Raw genomic sequence first — 20,819 nt, 5'->3', positions numbered from 1 at the left:
GGATGTCAGGCGTGCTTGGCTCTGCCCACTCCACATGTTGGGCCTTGCAGAGCAGAAGGAATTCCTGGGATCCTCACCCAGCCCACTGCAGGAGTGTGGGGAGGGACGTGCTGAACACCAGCACAGCTTTCCCAGCTGTTGGCTGACCAACCTCCTTCCCTGCCTGGGAAAGGGAGGGAATGTTTGCAAATTCAGATGTGTTGCTTGGGCAGAGCTGGGCTGGCAGTTTGGGCTGTAATATTTAGATCGTTGTTGTTTATTATTCTGTCGTGTGAATCATCTTAAAAATAAATGAGAACTAAGTTTCGTTGCCTGTGCCTGGCAAACAAGGGAGAATGAGGTGACCCAATTATGTCCATTTGCAGTGTGTTGGATGCAGCAGGACAAGCTTGAAGGATTTAGTCTTTTAACACAGTTTAGTGAAGAATGTTGTAATTTCAGACTCAGACTGCAGCTTCTGAAAGGCACAGGTTAATCCTTTTTATGAGAAGGGAATTGAAAAGTGGCACAGGGGAGTAGAGCCACATTTGGCTGCAATAGGGAAGTCCTGGCAGCCCAAAGTTTCCTGTTGGCTCTGCACATCTGCCTCCCCCTCACCTGGAGAGACCAGTTCCAGAGCTGACAGAGCAGTGAATTCCCTATGGCTTCACCAGCCTTTGGCATCTCTTCCTTCAGTGCTAATAATCCTGCATATGATTCCCAGAAATTCAGCTGAGACCCCAGGATTTCTTTGTTAGGCCAGTACATGTCAGTGAACGTGTCACTGGGCTTTGGAATTGCTTTGCCTGTTCATTCCCTTGGATGAACAGTTTTCCAGTTGAGCTCTGTTGATGCTGTGGAGATTCCTTCAGTCCAGGACACAGCAGTTCTTGTTTTTCTATCTCCCTGTCTGGCTTTTTGTGCTGAAAATACAGATTGAAATGTTGATTTTCAGCGACTATTTCTCATATGCAATATAAGATGCCTGAACAAGAATAGGTAAATAAATTAACTGTGTGTTTTAACTGTACACAGTAGGATTCATTAGTGCTGTTGATGAGTTTGTTGGTGATGGGTGGGATGTGCAAAATCAGTCTTTATCTTTGCTGATCAGCTGACATTCCACTCCCAGTATTCAGCCCTTGGCATCCTGGTGCCAGCTCACTTTCCTTATGCTGTTGTAATTCAGTGACATGTACTTTAAAAACATGTTTCTTTTCAGTGATTGTGCCTTATATTTTAGCCTAAAAACTCCTTTATCCTCACAATATGGGGAAGCATCGTGGTCTCTTAAGTGACAGCACTTAAGCTGACACTTTGACCTTTGTCCATCTCCCAACATCTCTGAACCTGTAATTATTATTTCTCTGCTTTTAATTTTTTCTGTAAGTTAAATACCCTCTGTAGCAGTCTCTGGCCCAAGTGTAAACCATTGTAAAGAAGTAGAATTATTTAGGATGGAAGGATAAGCATGAATTGAATCTGGGGTCTTTGTGCTTAAAATAGTTTTTTACATTTCATTTCCATGGTAAAGATTCTTGCATGGTTTTATCTCTTCTTAAATCCAGTCTAGGAAAGTAAGCCCATTGGGGCAAGAGCAGCTTTGATTGTCAGTTTGAGAAATGTTTTGTATTCTAGTGATGCCTGAGTTGGAAAGGGTTCAGTTATTTCTTTTCTCCTGCTCCTGGGAGTACGTGGTGGGAGTTAAGCTTTGACAGAATCCCATGACCAGGACAAAATCTGAATCTTGTGAATCCTGGAGGAAGTGCTGATCAGTGGGATGAGCCCAAGCAGCTGCAGACAGTGATGCTCAGCCCCACCTGGATCTGGCAGAATTAGAAGGTAAAGGGAGCAGCTGACACTTATTTAGACGGTGACAAAAACTGGGAACCAAGTGTTAATGAAGTCCAGATGAAATGTAGCAAACACACTCTCCCTTTTTTATCTTTTTTTCCCCCCTCTTTCTGTGCTCAACAACCAAAGGCTGATCTAGACTAATTCCATTTTTCCATGGCTGTTCAGCACTCCATGGAGATGCCATCAGCAGCAGGGAAGCAAGACAGGAGTAGCCAGAGCTACTCCACTGTTCTGTACTCCAGAGAAAAGCTGAATCCAAGATCCTGCTGGAGCTTCACCTGGAGGTTCTCCACAGTGTCTCTCAAGAAGGGGTGTTGGGAGCAGCTGAGCTTTATCAATGGCTTAAAAGAAGCCAAAAGTAAACAATGTTCTGACCTTGCAGGATTAGAAAGGGGATAGAGGTGAGCAAAGAAGAGGAATTCAGAGCTGGGAATTGCAACTGAAGCAAAGCACTGCCTGACCTGGGAAATCCTTAAGGATGGATCATTGAGGCCTCGGGTCTATCAGGACTCTCAGGATGGGGAGCAGAGCTTGTGCCAGCAGTGATTCAGCTGCTCCTCAGCTGTCTTGCTAAACTCTCTCTCCTATTTTGCACTTCTTCCCTCCCACCCCCAAAATACACAGTTGTGAAATATTTTTAGATCTTATTTCTTAGGGTTTGTTAGAGATGAATGTGGAAATGCTCATGTGCAGTTGAAAACTCTGGAAGTGTGAGCTGCTGTTAAGAACCAATGGGGAAAAGTTGGTGGAAGAACCACCAACTTATTCTTATTTTGTTCTCATACTTAAGAAAAAGTAATGAAGCCTAATTTTATTTACTCCAGTTATTTTTTGAGCAGTAAAGGTGCTTGTTCTTCAGAGGATGTGCCCTGTGGTTTAGCAGAGAAGTTCTCAAGTTCTGGGGTGCAAGGTTGATGTCCCACCCGTGTGTGTGGTGTCAGTGGTGAGGTGAGTTCAGCTGGGGACAAACCTGGCAAGTTCCCAGTGCTTCCCATGCCCTTATCCTCTCCTTTAGGAAGGAGCTCACACAGTTGTGGTATTTGTGCAGTGGTGGTGGTGGTGGGTGGGTCTTTGAAGTCCACAGAAATGGGAGCAGCAATTAGTCACTGGAATAGGTCCCATTGTCAGTGCTGGAGATAATCTTTCCTGGGACCCTGTATTTAAAGGGCAAGAACAGTGGGAACTAATTAGTGAGGTCTGGCTTCAATAATCCTTTAGGAGCAGGCAATTCCTCTCCTCTGGAGAGGTGCAATGCTTCTTTTAAGCCATTGATAAAGCTCAGCTGCTCCCAACACCTTTTCCTGAGAGAGACTGCAGAGAACCTCCAGGTGAAGCTCCAGCAGGATCTTGGATTCAGCTTTTCTCTGGAGTACAGAACAGTGGAGTAGCTCTGGCTACTCTTGTCTTGCTTCCCTGCTGCTGATGGCATCTCCATGGAGTGCTGAACAGCCATGGAAAAATGGAATTAGTGTAGACCAGCCTTCACTTGTTGACCACAGAAACTGGGGAAAAAAAGATAAAAAAGGGAGAGTGTGTTTGCTACATTTCATCTGGACTTCATTAACAAATGGTGCAGGTATGCATATCTACCCTAATCAGAGAAACCTTTCATTAAATACAGCAATTTATGCCATTTTTCACCTGATTCTGGCTGTGATGCTGTCCTGCACTTGTTGTTCCATTGCCTGTTACAGAGGGTTTGAACTGTCACTTCATTTGTGACATTGAGCTGCTCGTCTTGGGGGCTGATGGGGTGGGTAGGAAGTACTGAATTCTTACCATGCCCTGAGACCCAGTTGTAAAATATGTTCAGAAATATGTCACAAGTCTGAAAACTAGAAGTAAATAACTGCTTCTGGCTGTTGGGGACTGAACAGTGAAGTTGGTCTGAAAAACTCTGTGCAAAGGGTTTTCCAGCCCAGCTTTCCAGTGCCAGTCTTTGGAATTGCTGTATTCAGATGACACAGGCAGGGTTGAAAACAATAATTTTGGTCAAAATCAGCATGCTTTACATTTCTCCCTAGTTCTCCTCAAATCCTTGGTGAGATATGCCTATTTTGGGGTTTTTACTAGAAGAAACTCCATGTCACAATGTCTGTTGGTTTTTCCAGGGGGTTGGGTTTTCTGCTGAAATCTTCCTAAAGAATGCAAAGCTTGAATGCATTTCATTCTCAAGGGGTTGGGAACGTCAGTGGTATGGTCAGGGTGGAAATCCTGCAGATGAAGAATGGCTTGAATTTTTAAAAACTTACTCTTTAAATAGAAAAAAGGGTCTCCAGGCTCCAGACAAGCTGCAGTTGTATGAATTTTACCTAGGCTGTGTCCTGAAGGAGACTGGGATTTCAGGGCTTATGGAATTAAGGGTCTTTCTGGGGTTCAGCTGTGGATATTTCTGTAATGCTTTGCTCATTTGTTTTCACAGGGCAGTTTCCTCATACATTTTTCCCAGCCACAGTCACTAATCAGGACTGAACACGTGGGTTATCTCATCTGCTGTGGTTTTTAGAAGCAGGTACGTTGGCAGGGAAATCTGATGGTTTTGTTGGTTGGGGATGGGGCAACAACGACTTCACCCATGTGCCAGAAAGGATTGTAGGGGCAGGGAAATGCTGCTTAAGTAATGTTGTGTTATGTAGAGCATATTAATGTAGCTTTCTTGAGAAAACAAAGCTGAGAAATGCTTTGATAAGATTTTTCAGTCCTTCCTTTGTAAGGATGGATCGTGTTGTTGTCTGGGCATGGAGCAGCTCTGTATGTGGGTTTGGAACTCTGATGTAATATCTGCTGGGTGCTATTGTCATCCTAAACCCTGTCTTATGAAAGCTTTATGTAACAGGAGCAGAGATATGTTCAAATTTTTCATGCTGGGGTCTCAGTGCTGTTTTAAGACTGTTGTCTTTCTACTCTGATGTCACCAAGTAGGAAGAGCTGTGATGGTTGAGGCTGTTGACCAAAATAATTGTGTGGTGAATGAAAAGCAGCTTAATTTAATCTCTTTATATATATATATTTTGGGCCATATTGAGTGCTTTTTTCCCCCATGTTGCTCACTATGTGGAGCATTCAGGCTTCAGCATCTTAACCCTTCCTGTTAAATAGGTGGGTTCACGACAAATCCATTTTGGCTGAAGGTTCCTTTAGAAAAAGCAGGTTTAGACAGGAATTTCCATCACCCCTTTTTAAAGTTTGAAAATTAGTAAACAACTGGAAGATAACTAAGATGGGAAACAATGAATAATAACATGTACAGGCTGCACAGTGTCTGATGTGCAGTAGAGGAGTGTTGAAGTGGATGGGTCTTCCTCGCTGGCACAGGGGCAGCCAGGGCATTTTCTTGGTGCTTGTGGATGGTGCCACCTATTGATATCCCATATATTTTGTTTCATTTTTAAACCATAGATGTGTTACCACATTTCAGGGTTTTGCTGCCATGGTTTTTCTTTCCTGGGTTGATTGGTTACTAGTACAGCACCTTCCCTTTTCAAGTAACAATATTTTTTTTAAGAATTATTTATAATATTAAGAACCAGTCACAACCTTTCAGCCTGACTTGGTATCTTGATAAATGTTTATTGTTTTATCAGTGTCTGGATAAACATAACTTAGTGTCTCTTGCTCTGGTTTTGTTCATTGTCTTACTGGTGGCATCACTTGTTAGCACTCAGTACATTGCACTGTGGAGTATGTGCTCAGTAATATAATCCAATTAACTTATTTGAGTTGACACTACACAGAAATAGGGGATTGTTTTATTCTTCCTTCAGAGAGCAGTTTGCTGATTATAGCAAAAAAAAAAAAAATCAAAAAATCACCTTGCACATGTACAGGCTGCAAGTTTCCAGGCAGAACCATCAACAACAAATCAGCTTCATGAAGGTCTTCCCACTGAAACTTGTTCAGGAAGGGCTGTGATGGATCTTTCTCACTTTTTACTGCTGTTATCTCCATGCTCTGTAATGTGGGTGGCAAAGCCTATCCCAGCAGCTGCTGCTGAAGTTTGCATTGCTTCTGACTCACTCAGGAGGGCCTATGTGTAATTTTAAACTGTTTCCACACCCAGATTACTTTCCCTTAAAAGTCATAATGAAAATGAAGTGAGGGGAGAGGTTGGTAATGACTGCAGGAAAACATTACAGGGAAAAGAGTGTTTGAACCTGCTGGGGTAGAGCCTTCACTAAGGCAGCCTTGGGGGTTGTATTCCCTTGGTTACTGAGGTTCAGGAAGTCAGATTTATAGCTTGGTGTAGAACCAGACCCAGTTCTGGGGATGAAAACTAATTGGAGACCTGCTCTGGAGCCACTTCTCTGAGCTGTGTGTGGTGCAGGAGGGGCTGGCTCACACCTCCATCCACAGTCATGGAATCACAGGATGGTTTGGGTTGGAAAAGACTTTAAAGACCATCCCATTCCACCCCATACCATGGGCAGGGACACTTCCACTAGTCCAGGTTGCTCCAGGCCCTGTCCAGCCTGGCCTTGGACACTCCCAGGGATGGGGCAGCCACAGCTTCTCTGGGCAACCTGTGCCAGGACCAAACCACCCTCACAGGGAAGAATTTCTTCCCTATATCCCATCTACACCTCCTCTCTCTCAGTCTGAAGCCATTCCCCCTTGTCCTGGCACTCCAGGATTGCAAACATTCTCTCTCCATCTCCCTCTGGGTCCTGGCAGGGGTTACATTTTCCCAACCCACAGCACCTGTAAGAGTTTAGTTCAGTTTGTGATGCTGCTCTAAAAGTGTGTTATTTGAAGCAGCATTATTTTCTGAATTTCAGTTTATGTTTTTACTATTGTTGACTTAATAAACTTCAAGATCATTTTTAAGAGCAGCTGAAGAGTATCTCTGTTGTTTTTGTTTGTTTTTTTTTTGTCTCAGTAAACACTCTGTTGTGGAAATTAAATAATGACCAGATCCATAACAAAATATAATCATACTTTGTGCTGTAGAATTCAGATAGCACAGTCTGTTTATTCCATAACATCATTATTTTTTGTTAAAATAAAAAAGCAAAAGTTCACATTTGAAATGATACGAGAAAGGATGATAAACTACTCCTTGCCTGTTCCTCTTGGCTCATCTTTCTCTCCAAACCCATTTCATAAATTTTAGTAGCTTTTACAGAAGTGCAGTGGCCTTTTTGACATGATATATAAAGGAAAAAAATAAAAAGAGAGAGGAGGAAGACTTAAGAGCTTTAGATTTCACACAGCTTTTGTTTAGCCATTGCAGGCTCGATGGCTGTGCTTTCTGCATCCTGTTTTCATTCTGGTTGTGCTTATTTATGGAAAACACCCCAAACCACGGTCTCTTCTGTCAGGGTGAACCTTTCATCTGGTTGTTAGAATTCTTCTTCTGCTCAGGCAGTAAGGTAACCACAGATAATGAGCTGCTGGGGATGTGAACACCAGCCTGGGTGGATGTTTGCATTTGTAAGGCCCGATTTAGCTGTTCACAGTTTTAAGGATTTCTCCGATGAAGGATGTGATTCCTTATTCTCCAGGGATATTCAGGGATCTACCAGCTGGTGAAAAACAGGTAAATGAAACTTCTCCTCTGCTCCTGTTATACCCCATTAACTATTTTAGTTTGTGTTCTTGTGATCCTCAGGAAATCCAGGAGCTGGCAGGAGGGGAATGAACCGTGAGGGCGTCCCCGGAAAGAGTCCGGAGGAGATGTACATCCAGCAGAAAGTGAGAGTTCTACTCATGCTGAGGAAGATGGGATCAAATGTAAGATGCACTTCATAGCCCATATTTTATGGCCTTCCAGACATTTTTGTAGTAACTGGGATAGTTCTTGTAGAGATGGGCAGGTGAGGGTCTGGTTTTACCACTGAATTGTTTTAGCCATCGCTGATTTAACCATTATCTGTAGTTAAACACAATTGATTTTTGCTTAAATGTTATGTGACTTGTGATGCCTGAAACTGCCATGTATAGATAAATGATCAGATGGTTAGATTTAAAGCTTTTCCTCACTGGAAAAAACAGCAAATCAAAGGGACTGTTTTAGGGTGACTTTGAGTCTGCCCACGAATTCACGACATCCCAGTTTGCTGAGGGTAGAGCTGCACAAATAACAGGTGATTAAAGTGCTGGAAGGAGAATAGAGGCAGCTGTGATGTTTTCTTGGGGAGTGGGAGATGATGTGTCCTGGTTTTCCCTTTGCTGACTGCCTGTCCCCCCCAGCTGACGGCCAGCGAGGAGGAGTTCTTGCGCACGTACGCAGGGGTGGTGAACAGCCAGCTCAGCCAACTTCCCCAGCACTCCATTGACCAGGGTGAGTACTGACCTTCCTTGCCTTGGGTTTGTTTAATCTGTGAGGGCAGTCTCATAAAACACCAAATTTAGGTGCCTGTGTTTCTGCATTAACCCCCCCCTGCAATCCAGATGTGCAAACTGTGGCTTTGGGAGAGAACAACAGTGAACTGGTCAAGAGATGGTTTTATTTTAACAGGTGAAGTCAGTCTGCTCTAAACCTGAGATTCATTAGGATGAAGAGCATTTTTAAACACCTTATTCTCCATGATAACTCAAAACACTGATGGCCAAAGTGCTGTGAGCTATAAATGCATGTATAGAGCTTCCTACCCTGTCTAATACATTAAATAGAAATAGATTTTAATCTGATAACTTGATTTTTTTTCTGTGTGTGCAGGAAAATTCGGTTATGCACAGGTCCCTCTAGTTCTTAATCTGTTCAATATAGACCCTCTGCATAAGATGTAGATCAGCTGAGTTTTTATATTTATTCTTACACTGGACATCTGTGCTTAAAAAGGAGCAAGGCTGGGGGTGGTTTGCAAGCACTTTCTTTGTACTCTTCAAACTGGGAGTTTCATAACAAAATAAAATGCAAAGTAAATACAGATTTCTAAGGTACAACAGCATGTGATAATTTAGTTACTGTGACTCCAGTTGCTTGATAACACTATTGTCATGAAACAAAATGGAATCATCTGACAACATCTCTGCTTTTTCACATTTCCATGAGTGTGAAAGTGAAGTGCAATGTTACTATTTCAGCAGAGTGAGAGGGAAAGATTGACAATAGGAGGAATTTGTTTCCCATTGCGTTTCTTTAATTTGCACAACGTAATTAATTCCCAGACAGGGGCAGCAGATACGTAATAAGTTTGCAAATCTGCTTTGGTTTATTTAGATTCCCATTAAGGGGATGAACTACGTGCTGGTTTTGTTAATTCTTTGCAGAAGTCTTGGTAAACAACTGTGTGGAGCTGCTGTGAGTTCCACTAATCTCTTGTGGACCTGAATGTTTCTCACTGAATTTATTTCCCTCCCCTGCCCAGGCCTCGTGCCAGATCACGTTCATAATGCACACTTTGCTACTGAAGGAAGATTGGGAGGCTCCAATGCCAGAACTGAGCTGAGCAGAAACTTAATATAGATCTGAGACATTTAGAAATGCATTAGAAACCCAACCTGCACAAACTTGCTGTTCTGTTTTAAGCCTGTGTGTTCATTCCTCACATAGCTGGGGGTTGGTGGAGGTAGATACACTCGAATGTTTTGGCTCAGGATTCTTCAACTCTCCTGCCAGTGTAAAGGGGAAATCTGGCAGTTTCTTGTCAAGAACTGAGGTAGACACATTCAGTTAAGAGAGATTTGCCTTAGCTGCAGTTGGCATTTTTCAGTGTTGTCCTTAAAAAAAGTTTCATTTTTCACAGTGCAAATCCAGGCTGAATTACCTGCACTTTGGCAAAGATGAGAGAGACAGAACTCCAGCCAGGGGACACAGATCCTTCCTGCAACTCTGCTCCTGCACACCTTGATCCAACTCACTGTCTAAACTGTCTGATTTTACTGTGAAATTATATTTTTCCCACCTTGCAGACTCAAATAATTGAATTTTGATGTGACTTTTAAAATGTTACCAAAAGAAAGACCAAGAATTCCTTGGTCTGCTGCTCAACTCATGAATCAGGCAATGCAGGAAATGTAAGAGCTTCACATGCTTTTCAAAAAGTGGTCTTTGGCCCATATTTGAACAGTTGGCAACTGATTTCTCTGTCATCATTTTCATGAAGTCCTTGAAGATTCTTAAAACTTTGTCCATAGGGAAGTGAAGCCCTCCCTGGGGATGCTTGTTTGGATCTAACCTGAGACTCTCATGTCTTTCCTGGGAGATTTGACCCCACAATCTACCTTCAGTCTTCCCAAATTATAATTAAACTGGTGGCCTGACCGTTAAGATTTTTCTTGATAGGGGGAAAAAAAAAAACAAAGGAAGAAAATAGTTAAATATTTAGAGAAATGGGAGAGAATATTGGTTCTTTTCACATTCAGAGGGACCATCTCTCCAAATTAAAGAGAGAAAAGCATGAAGTACAAATGGAATTGAGGAAACATAACCAAATACTTTCGGAGAAAGATGAAGCTGCAGCTGCAATTTATTGCTCAGCACTTGGATTTCCTCAGAAATCTCTCCAGGTTTCTCTCAGTCAGTGCTGCTGCTGCCCTTTGCTCTGGGGTGTGGGGGCTCCACAGCAGCAATCTCTGTCTGTCTGTCTGTCTGTCCCTTCTGCTGCATCCTGGGCTTGGTGACACAGGGAGGGTCCACTGTGAAATGACTGGAAATCAGGAATACAGTCACAGGGGTGTCCAGTTTTCCACCCTGAGGGAGGTTCCATCTCCACTAGATGGCATTATCTTGTGCTGAAAAACCCATGCACCGACTGCTCCGTGTGCTCCAGGAATTTTCTTCCCTGCTTTTCTGCTGTTTCCACTGAATCTCCTGTGGATTTTTGTGGATTTTGTTGTTTTTTGTTTTTTTTTTTTTTTAATGGAACTTGCCTTACACAACAACAAAAGGTGTGTTATTTAAGGAGTAACTTCCAAGGAGTTGGCCCTCAGAGGGTTTCACGACCCTTTGTTCCACAGCCTGACTTGTCCCAGACCTATCTTTAGAGCCACTTTTCTCCAGCAGGCACAAAAGACACTGAGCTGACTTCACATCCCCATTTTGTTCCTCAAAAAAAAAAAAAAAAAAAAGGAATGACATCCTTGGCATTAGCACTCTGAGAGCTTTGTTATGCACCTGCAGGTTTCAGCTCCAAAATGCTGGAGTCTGGCTCCAGAGTTACAGGAAGGTTGTTTGGGATTAGTTTGGTTTGTTTCTTGCTTTTTTTTTGACAAGAGTATAGAAGATGGATAGTCTAGAATTTTTTTAGTGTCTCACAGCCTCTATCACAGTTTTTATGCTTTTCTGTGTTGTGCATCCATGCAGTGCTGGCTCAGAAGGGCTGGCTGGTGGCCTCCCAGCAGTGACCTGAGGCAGGACTGCTGAGCTTGGCAGGGGATGGTGCTGCCCACCAGGATTCCTGATACCGATCTGCCAGTCCTCTGTGAGAGCCTGTTTGACCACAGGGAGTCACTGCAGCCTCTGTGTCCATTTTTTCAAGGCACTGGCACATCCCTGCAGAAAGAAGTTGACACTGTCCCTGCTGAATTCAGGCTCGTGCCATAAGCCCTCAGTGAGCCACTGTTAATAACAATATCTCTGACATTTGCAGTTCCTCCCTGATACTCTGCTTGCTGTCTTAGGGGCCAGCAGTGGAAGTTAATGGTAATTTTGATCAAGAAGCATCTTAGAATACCTCTGTAATTGCAAAGTGAGCCTGAAGGCTAAGCCTCTCCTTGAGTTTGTGGTTATTTTTACTGGAAGAGAAGAAATCTATATTATTTATCTCCTTATTTCTTATCTTGCTTTCAAAAGGAATTCATCTGTTCAGATGTAGGAGATCACTGGGTTAGGATTGTTTACAGATTTCCTTTTACATCTGGAACACCTCCACTCCTTTTTGCCTGCTCTTGGAGTGAATCTTGTTTTCCTGACAGGCAGCTCAAAGTTATTCAGAGCATTTTGTGTAAATCAGGTAGTAATGAGATATATCCCAGCCTTTCTAAGGTGTTGGAGCAGATATCAAGTGGAAATCAGTGCAAATCTTTCTAATTTGTGTTCTAAACTCTTCACATTTAGTACTGCAACATGTATTGGAGCAACAGATCCGTGAAGGGATTTTGAATGGCCAGAAAGTGTACTCCAGTCTGAAAATAATCTTTTTTTTTCTTTCTTTTCAATTCCAACTCTATTTGCCCTTTCTTTTCAGTGTATTCCAGACTCTCAGGAAGTGCTGAGTCCCTCAGTATGTTGACTCTGATACTCTTCTCTAGAGAAGGCTTATCTGATGTATTAAAAATACTTTATTATCCATTGCAAGATGAAGTGGTAGCAGAGGGGATGAGCTCTCAGTAACCCAGAAAAGCTTGAACAACAGTTATAAAATTTCAAAATGAGGTATTTAATACTTAAATGCAGTATTAATTAAGAGTCTAACATTAATGTCGTGCTCACATCTTTTATAACCATTTTAGTTTTCAGTCATTGCTGCAGTGTTGTTAACACCTTTAGGAAAGTGTAAAATACAAGGTGCTTTTCTTTCCTTGGGGAGCTTTTTATCTGGTATCTGTGGGTTGTTTGCTGCTTTGTTTATGGCTCCAAGAATAACTGAGGAACCCAGAGGCATCTCTGTTCAACCAGTGTGTGTGCTAGAGAGGGGATGGAATCAGGAGCTGTTTTGGGATATTAACATATTGGTCTTGCCTGCATTGCAGCAAGAGCTAAGGCAGCTCACACTCCTTAGGTTTCTCCAGCTCAAAATGGTGAAATTAAGGCTTTCTCACATATTTTGGAGGACAAGCAAAGTGCCTCTCGGGAAGTTTTCTGCTCAGGGGGATCTCCTGCATAAAAGCCACATTTCCCATTCCCCAGTTCCTTCCATTCCTGAGGGGTGGGCTGGCACTGGGCTCTGGCAGGTCTGGAAATGGAAGCAGTGCAGTTTGGAAGCCTGAGATGGGAATTATGCTGAGACCTGGGTGATTGCAGCTCTGGTGTTCCTATAGCAACAGGAGTGTCGTGCTGGCTCTTGGAGGAAGCTGCTCCCTTGGGGAGGGAGGGCAAGGCTGAGCTGCAAACACGTGCCCTGCTGGGTGGTGGGGCACCAAAACCCACCCCAGGCTGGCTGTGGAGTGAGGAGGGGACCCTGCTCATGGAATGGCAGAGAGGGCTGGAGGAGTGGAGATCAAGCTCTTCTCATCAGTGTGGGTTTATTCTGTTGAGCACGAGGCTTGTTTTAATGTGCTGCTCCTCTCAGCAGTGCAGGGTGTATTTTTAGCATGCCAGACTGGGATGCCAACACTGGGAATTTCAGGGAAGAGTTAATGTTTAGAAGGTTGTTGCTTGAAGGTGGTTGAAGAAATGTGTGTGTACAGGGATCTTGGGGGAAGTGAAGAATTTCTTTTTTTAATTTGGCAGCCTTTAAAAATTCACAACAGGCTAAACCTTCTGATCTCTTAAAGGCTTTTGGGGCTTAATTAATTCTGCAGGTGACTACAAACAAATCAGGTGTCTATTTATCATTCAGAGAGCACTTGGAAACAGCAGCTGTAGATGTGTCAGCATCTTCCTTTGTGTTAAGGCAGTGTGATTTTAATCCAACTTGTGTCCTCCTGGCTTGATGTCCCTGTTCCCAGGTACCTGCTGGGAAAGCATCAGTGTCAGTCATCCTGGTGCAATTTTCTGGAATTTAGGGGAGCTGATGAGCAGTTGAACACACTGAGCTCAGTGGATATCTCTGGTCTTCTCTGCTGTGCAGCAAAACCGTTTGACCTTCAGCTCATCTTGGCTTGCCAAGACTGAAGCCCAGGTGGTGTAAAAGAACTCTGAATTCAGCAATCCCAACAACTGCAGTGGGAACATAATCACAGCAGGGTTTTTTTGGAAGTTAGTAGGGTAGGATTGGCACTATTGCCTTCCAAGACGGGACATGTGCTGCCAGCTAATTATTGGTAATTTCTAGGAAGGAGGAGGGTGGGAAAGTGGGAAAGGCAGAAGAAGTGGGAGAACTATTTGCATGTCTGAAAGTTTGTGGCAATGAATGCTTTGCTCATGAAAGCAGGTGGGGAATATTTAATTGGGTTTACGTGTAAGTCTCTATTTCAGTGTGGAAATGTGTGCCCAGAACAGGGGCAGCTGTGGAGAGAGAAGCTGTGGAGGTGCAGGAGGTCAGGTATAAGTGTGCCTTCGTCATTGTTCTATACATTAATTACTGGAAGTGAAGGATGTGCTAAAAGTAAACCTGGTTCACCGTCCTATTGTTTCAGCCACAGGCTCTTGGCAATGTGCAGCTTAACTTTATAACCTGTGCTCTGCTTTTTACATTTATTTTACTTGATTAGCAGGAAAACATCCGTTGTTGGAGCCAAGTGGGACTGCAGGAGCAGCTCTGTTCACTGGTACTTTAATCCCTGCTTTCCTTTGAGCACACAGAAGCCCCAGCCCCATTCTCTGCCAGTGTTTGTGTTTGTACATGAGCACAGGCACTGGAGAATTGCTTAATGAGCACCTCGTTAGCTTGGTTTCATTTAGCTCTGGGGAGTTCGGGTTGTAGGACTGGGCTGGAACAAAACCTGCTTTTGTGCTGAGAAATGTGGAGGACGTTTCTGTGGACAAATGTCACCCAGGTTCTTTTGCTCCAGGACATCTTGAGACATAACCCTGCTCCCTCAGTGGCTTTTGGGAGGTTGAGAGCTCTGGGGGGTGTCCATGGCATTCCCACCCTGCTCCCTGACCCCGCTGCCCGTGGCCCCACCAGCTCTGCCAGCCTGCAGGAACTTTCTGTGTGGCTGCTGTTGTTTGGCCAAAGTTTGTCTTCCCCTCTGTAAAAATTATCACCTCACCAAGGGTAAAATTTGATCTTTAATGTGGGAATAAAAGAACTGAGCACAGGCTTGAGTCTTTACTGCAAGATGTTTTCTGTTGGGTGTTGTGCCCTCGGGTTACCCACCCACTTACCTGTCTACCTGGAAGATATTATTATCTTCTATATGATAGATCAAATTGTGTTTTTAAAGGCAGTTGCCTGAGGCTCTTGCAAATGCTGAGTTGCACATGATTCCTGCAGATGAAAACATTGGTGATTCTACCAAATAACAAAAGCAACTGAGGAGGGGACAGGAAATAAAACTATCCAGAATTGGGTACAAAATCCATTCCTTAGTCATCTTACTTAAAACTGTACCAAGAGACACAGAAATCCATAACTTCTAATCTTTTTCTTCCTTTCTGAGATGAACAGCTAAGCCCCTTCTGCCACCCCTGGTCCTCAGTGCCCTCCTGTTCCTTCCTGGGCATTGTTTCACTGCTCCCTGGTGTTTTGGCAGAACTTTCCAGCTTTGTGTTGCCATCAGATTTCATTAGTTTATGATTTACTCTTCTGTTCCGGGCTCATTTGTGAAAGTACGAAGTAGAATTGTTGCAAAAGTGCCAAGCACTGAGAAAGTACAGTTGTAATCCCTTTTGTCCCAATGATTTTCCTTACAAACACAATCCCTGACCTTTCCTTAACGAATTGTTTACCCACCTTGGTCCTTGACTAAGATTGCCCTTTATAATTTAAAAAGTACCATGTGGGAAGGTCTGTGTTATAAAGTGCTGGAGACCATCAGAGAGGGAGCAGCTTTTTGATGATGCTATGGTTTAAAAAAACACCTGTGCAGTGAATTCATGAAATCAGGTACAACCTGTAGTCATTGTAGTTACATTGGTGGTAAAACTGAGTGTGGTTTGCTCTGACTGTGAAAGGCTGAAATCTTGAATTCCAGACCCACTCTCCATCCAATATTCTAATTCCTTTAGGATGCATGTGATAATCCAGTAATCCTATAGATGTTCAAGCATTTCCCATACTTTTACACTGTTCTTTGTTGTGCTTTGTCTTCCAAATAGAACACGGGTTTAAAATTCGGCTTTTTCACTGCTCCTGGATTTTTTTTGTACTCCTTTCTCTTTTCCCATTGGAAGTCAAGGGAAATGTCCCAGTGTCAGAAGTTCATGTTGACAGTGACACTGGTGTTGAGGCTGTGCCAGGTGTGCCCAGGGAATGGGAATGGGAAGGGGGGGCTGAGGGTGACCCTGCTCCCAGCAGGGGCTGTTTGGGCTGTGAAAGCCAAACTGATCAGCAGCATTCCCGGCATCCCCTGTGCCCAGAGCTATTTCTGCTCATCGTGTGTCTGAAAGGGCTGTGCTGTGCCTGGGAAGGGGGCTGGGAGCTGGGATTTTGGGGCAGGTGGGAATTCAGACCCTGTTTATTGTGTGATTATCGGGAACGGCGCTTCCCTCATCTGCGGGGGGCTGGTAAGGATTTAGACACCAGAAAGGGGAGACCCCAGGAAAACAATCAACATCTGTTGGGTAATCCAGCTCATCCCTGGGCTGGCCTGACGTCATGTGTGATTTTTGTGGTTGCCAGGCGACTCCAGCTGCTCCAGCCTCCTCCTCTCCGGAGAGGGATCCATGGAAAACACACCACGGGCTGGGCTTTATCTGCTCCTGATTTCTTAACGCTGCCAAACGTTCCTCCTCTTTCAGCAGGGAGGTGTTTTTCAGAACCCTGGCAAATAAAATCCTTTTTTTTTTTTTTTAAATTATTATTATTGATATTTTTTTTAGAGGGCTGGTGGTTCTGGTGCATTTTAAAAATCAACGAGGCAGGTTGCTAATTCCGAGCTGGATCCTGGTGCTATATATCATTTATGTTTTGATTGAGGAAAAAAAAACAGTTTGTGGAGGAGATGAAAAGGGAGATGACTGCAGGGCTTCTGAGTGCTGGCAGGAGGGTGCATCAGAGCAGTTTTTGATGTAGTTTTATATAAGATAAGGGTCCTACATATGAAAAACAAACTACTCTTTGGTCCTTAATATTTCCTCCTTTGAGTGCATGTAACAAATAAATTGTGAAGTGTATACAGGTAAGCGTGGCTGCATTTCCTGAGCATTGATTTAGCTTTTAAGGGCATTAGCAAGGGGAATTTACAACCATTTTTGGCCACTTTTCCTGCTATATTGCAACTAAAGAGCAGATCAGATAACTGGGAAATGGAATCCATGTAACTAAAACAGATGAGGAATTTTTATTAGTCTTTTTTTCCCCCTTTATGCAGGTGTATAGGCAGAAGTTGCTTGGGGCACCAAGCTGAGATCTGCTTCTTGATATGCTTCAAGTAGAAAAGGCTGGAGGAATTTTAGGTGCTGATGCTCCTCCTGAGTTGAATTTGAACTTTCCAAAGCACCCTGTAAGAGGATTCTGTGGAGCTGAGCAGTTACCTGGCTGGGATGGGCAGTCTGGGGTGCTTTGGGCATTTCCTAGTTTGTCACCTAATCCCTTCAGAGAAGCTTTGAAGAAAAACTTCCTAAGTAAAATCATCCCAAGCAGACTGAACTAGTTAATGAAGGCCAGAGTGGTCCTTGTTGCCCTTAAACACTCGGGATCCCTTGAAGGGAGGACATAATTTTTAGAAGTTACATGGACAGTGACTGGAGGATTCATCATGTTTTCTAATCAGATAAATGCTGTGAGAGGATCTACAGATGAAAGAAAGCTTTTCCTTTTATCTGACTTTCTTGGGGATCAAATTTTTACCAGAAAAATTAAAAATACTGCACTGAGCCCTTCAGGGGTTGTTTTCCAGGTCTTGTCTAGACTGAATATACTGATTTAATCCACTGCTTTGACACTGCTGTGTGATGTACTTTTATTTCCATATTGTCCTGGAGACATTTCTCTTTAATTGCCTGCTGGGCCACACTCCAGAGCTGGGAAGTCCAGAGAGCAGATTTCTCTTCTGAAGATCTGGAGGCATCTTTTTGGAAGGACAAGAGCTCAGCATGGAGTGTTTTTACCAGCTTTTATCAGATGTGTTTCTCGGGCCATTCAGGTCTTTCTACTGTCAGTGCCCACTTGAAAGGCCACACGAGTTTGCAAAGACTTGGAGATGGTTCTGGGAAGGTAATTAACCTCTTTCTGTGCTTAGGGACACGAGTTTGGGTGTTGATTACACAGAGTTGATGGCCTCCATTAAAAATAGAAATCCAATAACTGAGGAAGTCCACACACTGAATTCTTCTGGAAAAAGATTTCTGCAGGCTGGGGATGAAAACACTGCTTAGCAAAGCTGGATCTCCTCCTTCCTGGGCAAATGAAAGCCTTCAGTGTGAAAAACATACTGCACTTCTGTTAGGAACATTTTCAAGACACCTTAGGTTATAAAGGATGTTTAAGTGATTTTTAGTGGGGGGAAAGTAGCAAAAACCTTTCAGCTGGGCTATTAAAACAATTTTTTGTTCTTTAAAAGCAAAGAGTAATGAGTATCTCTGTGTAAAGATACAGTAAAGAATGCCTAAATGTCACTTAAAAAGGGCAGTGATGCATAGGGAAGTACAAATGTTATTGAGCAGTCAAGGTCCTCGTGCTTCAGAGAAGCTCAATAAATTTCTTATGCAGTGCTGGAGTTTACAAGGCAAAAAAAAAAAAAGTATCTCAACACGCCTGTGGTGACAATCCTCTGAACACTTTTAAGTCTTGCTTCTTAGAAATGTGTGAAAGCAAGGAATTCTTGGTTTTCTTTAAAACCAAACTGATCTCCTTAGGCTTGCAAAGGAAGAACACTTTAAATCCACTGCTGAAATGTTTAGATCACTTTAAATGCCAGTCCCTCCCCCCCCCAAAAAAAAAAAGAAAATGCAGCTTTCTCTTCTTTCTCTCCTCTTTTTTGCTTTCCTGTTGATTTTTTGGATGTGTGGAGTGACAGTTTGGGCACTGCATCTTTGAAGGAAGTAATTCTGGCCTGTTTTCCTGTGCCCTTTGTTGTTGCAGGTGCTGAGGACGTGGTGATGGCATTTTCCAGATCAGAGACAGAAGACAGAAGGCAGTAACTACAGGACACCTGAACAACACAGAGCTGGAGGGGACAGTGAGGTCCCTGAAGATAGAGGAGGATGGCTGAGCATTAATAAGTTCCTTTGCCCACCCTAATTGTCCCTTGGTATTCCTTCTCCTTTGTAATGTTGTTTCCCTTTGCCCAACCCTCAGGATGCATCTCACAGCCATCCATTCCTGTCAGATTTTGCTCCTCAGCCAGGCTGTGTTCATTAAGGACAGACCCAGAGGGGTGGTTTTGGTTGGCTCAGAGGGACAGGCAGTGGTTGGCTAAAGGAAGGCAATTTTTTCAAACTTGACCAATGGAAAACCTTTTATCTCGCGGTTTTATTTTGTATTTTAAAGAAAAGTCTCTCGACATCCTACTTCTAAAGAAGCTTTTCATGCTGTGGTGCTTATTTAGGTCAAAGTTGTGAACTTGAAGAGGGTTTGATTTGGCTGCATAGAACTGGAAGCAACTTGTGATTGGGTGACAATGCAAATGCTTTCCCTTCAGTTGGCTTGCAGGTATTTTGCTGACTCCCAACATTTTCATTGCAGGAAGCTGATGTTTTGGTGCATTGGTTATTTCTTTACACTCACTGACTTGCAGAGGGGGGTGGGGGGGAAGGAGACAAATGTGCTTTGCAATATTTATTACACCTACACACATATAAAGGCTTGCTTTTGGGGGGGTTGGTTTGGTTTTTTAGTTTTTTTTTTTCTTTGATTGGCTTTGGAGTCATGTTTTTTGATTTCCTTTTGGCTGCAGTGTTTCTGATGCAATCAGTTTTTCCACACTCAGCTGCTCTGTGGCCTCGAGCTCTTTTTGGGAGCATGTGTCGAAAAGCAGATTTGGTTCAATAAATCCACCTGTTTAGGCTGGAACATGGAGATTCCCAGCCCTCCTGGGCTGTGCCATGAGCTCCTGGCTCACCTGGCTGCTCAGGTGGCTTCTCCCTTTGCTTCTGACAGAGGAGCTGTAGATGTTTTGCAGGAATTGCAAGAATGAGATCTATGGCTGTGACATGAATTTGCCAAATTTGTATAGAGGATACGTGAACTTGTTTAAAATAGTACAGAGAGTTCCACTTTAACCCTTTAATTGCTGCACAAGACTAGCTCTCACATTAGGAAAAATTAATGGTCATTAACTTAAATCCAGCTTGCACTGGGGTTTAATAAACTGAGTTTCTGGTCACTTGAAAAATTGTACCTGGTTTGCCTCCTTGTAGCTGTTTGGTGATAGGGAAATGCTGTGGATCCCAAGATAATCCCATTTTCTTTAGGCACTATTCCAAGAGGCAGGAGCTGCATTAAGCTGTCCAACACTGAGTGTACAGGTGACACTCTCAGGTTTACTCTCCTTGTAGCTGCAGGGCCTTAAAACACACACACACACACACATAAACACACATTTACAGACTGAAAAACCTGCAGTGGAATTCCTGAAGTGCACTGACTGTCCAGGAATCTGCACATGGTCTTTAGCACTGCTGCCTAAAACCAAGCACTTCATTCTCTCTCATGTGTGTGCAGGTGGTTTTTACAAAACTTCTGGATTTTGCTGTGGGTTGCACTGACTTCGAGATGTTTCAGAATCTATTAAAGCTGAACTCCATTTACCTGACCCTGGTTCCTTTGGTATGGTTGTTAATTACTCGCAGTGACAGTTCTAGAACCTGACTGTGACAACGTGACCATTTTTGTGGCAGGAGGTTCTGCTGACAGGATGCTGTTCTGGTGTCAAAATAGGGGAAAAGCTGGAGAAAACCATGGGCTGTGTGCAAGTGGAAGAATGGACTTGTGAGCAGAAGGAGGAAATTATCTTGAGCAAATAAATCCTGTGTGATGAGACCAACTGTACATCTGTTTATGAAAACACTCCTTTCAATTCAGTTGCAGCTTTGTAAAGTTCAATGTGAAGGTAAATCTCTCTCCCCTGTTCGTTGGGGCCGGATGAGAAATTTCTTTATTAAAATAAACCAGGAATGAGCCCAAAAGATTCTTTAAATTTTGACCTGGTTGCCTAAGAGGCACTTTAATGTCAACTTTTGGTGCAAAGGGGGGCAGCCCTTAAAGGGTTAATTTAGGGAGTTGGGGGTGTTTCTGGCTGGAAGGGATGGACCTAAAATGAATCCTCCATGTGTATCTGTGGCATTCCTGAGCTGGTAAATCTTTTCAAGAAGAAAAGCAAAGTGTTTATGT

At 43.3% G+C, this 20,819-nt stretch overlaps 1 protein-coding gene across 4 annotated transcripts in view; it reads left to right on the top strand.

Moving 5' to 3' along the window:
- CTNNBIP1 (catenin beta interacting protein 1) overlaps positions 1-20,614 on the top strand; it is a 32,746-nt gene extending 12,132 nt beyond the window's left edge. For 2 of the 4 annotated variants that reach the window (XM_027657945.1, XM_027657946.1), the window contains exons 2-5: positions 4,259-4,348; positions 7,445-7,566; positions 8,026-8,116; positions 18,570-20,614. In XM_027657945.1, the coding sequence (XP_027513746.1) occupies positions 7,471-7,566; positions 8,026-8,116; positions 18,570-18,628 (246 nt within the window). In that variant the 5' untranslated portion in view covers positions 4,259-4,348; positions 7,445-7,470 and the 3' untranslated portion in view covers positions 18,629-20,614. The remainder of the gene's footprint in view (positions 1-4,258; positions 4,349-7,444; positions 7,567-8,025; positions 8,117-18,569) is intronic. The other 2 variants (XM_027657947.1, XM_027657949.1) reach the window with 1 other exon arrangement.
- Positions 20,615-20,819: the final 205 nt, after the last annotated feature.

This window comes from Corapipo altera, unplaced genomic scaffold (genome assembly GCF_003945725.1).
Source record: "Corapipo altera isolate COAL_440 unplaced genomic scaffold, ASM394572v1 301, whole genome shotgun sequence".
Lineage (NCBI taxonomy): Eukaryota > Metazoa > Chordata > Aves > Passeriformes > Pipridae > Corapipo > Corapipo altera.
The sequence above is the reverse complement of the archived record's forward strand: the minus strand, read 5'-3'. Positions and strand labels throughout refer to the sequence as shown.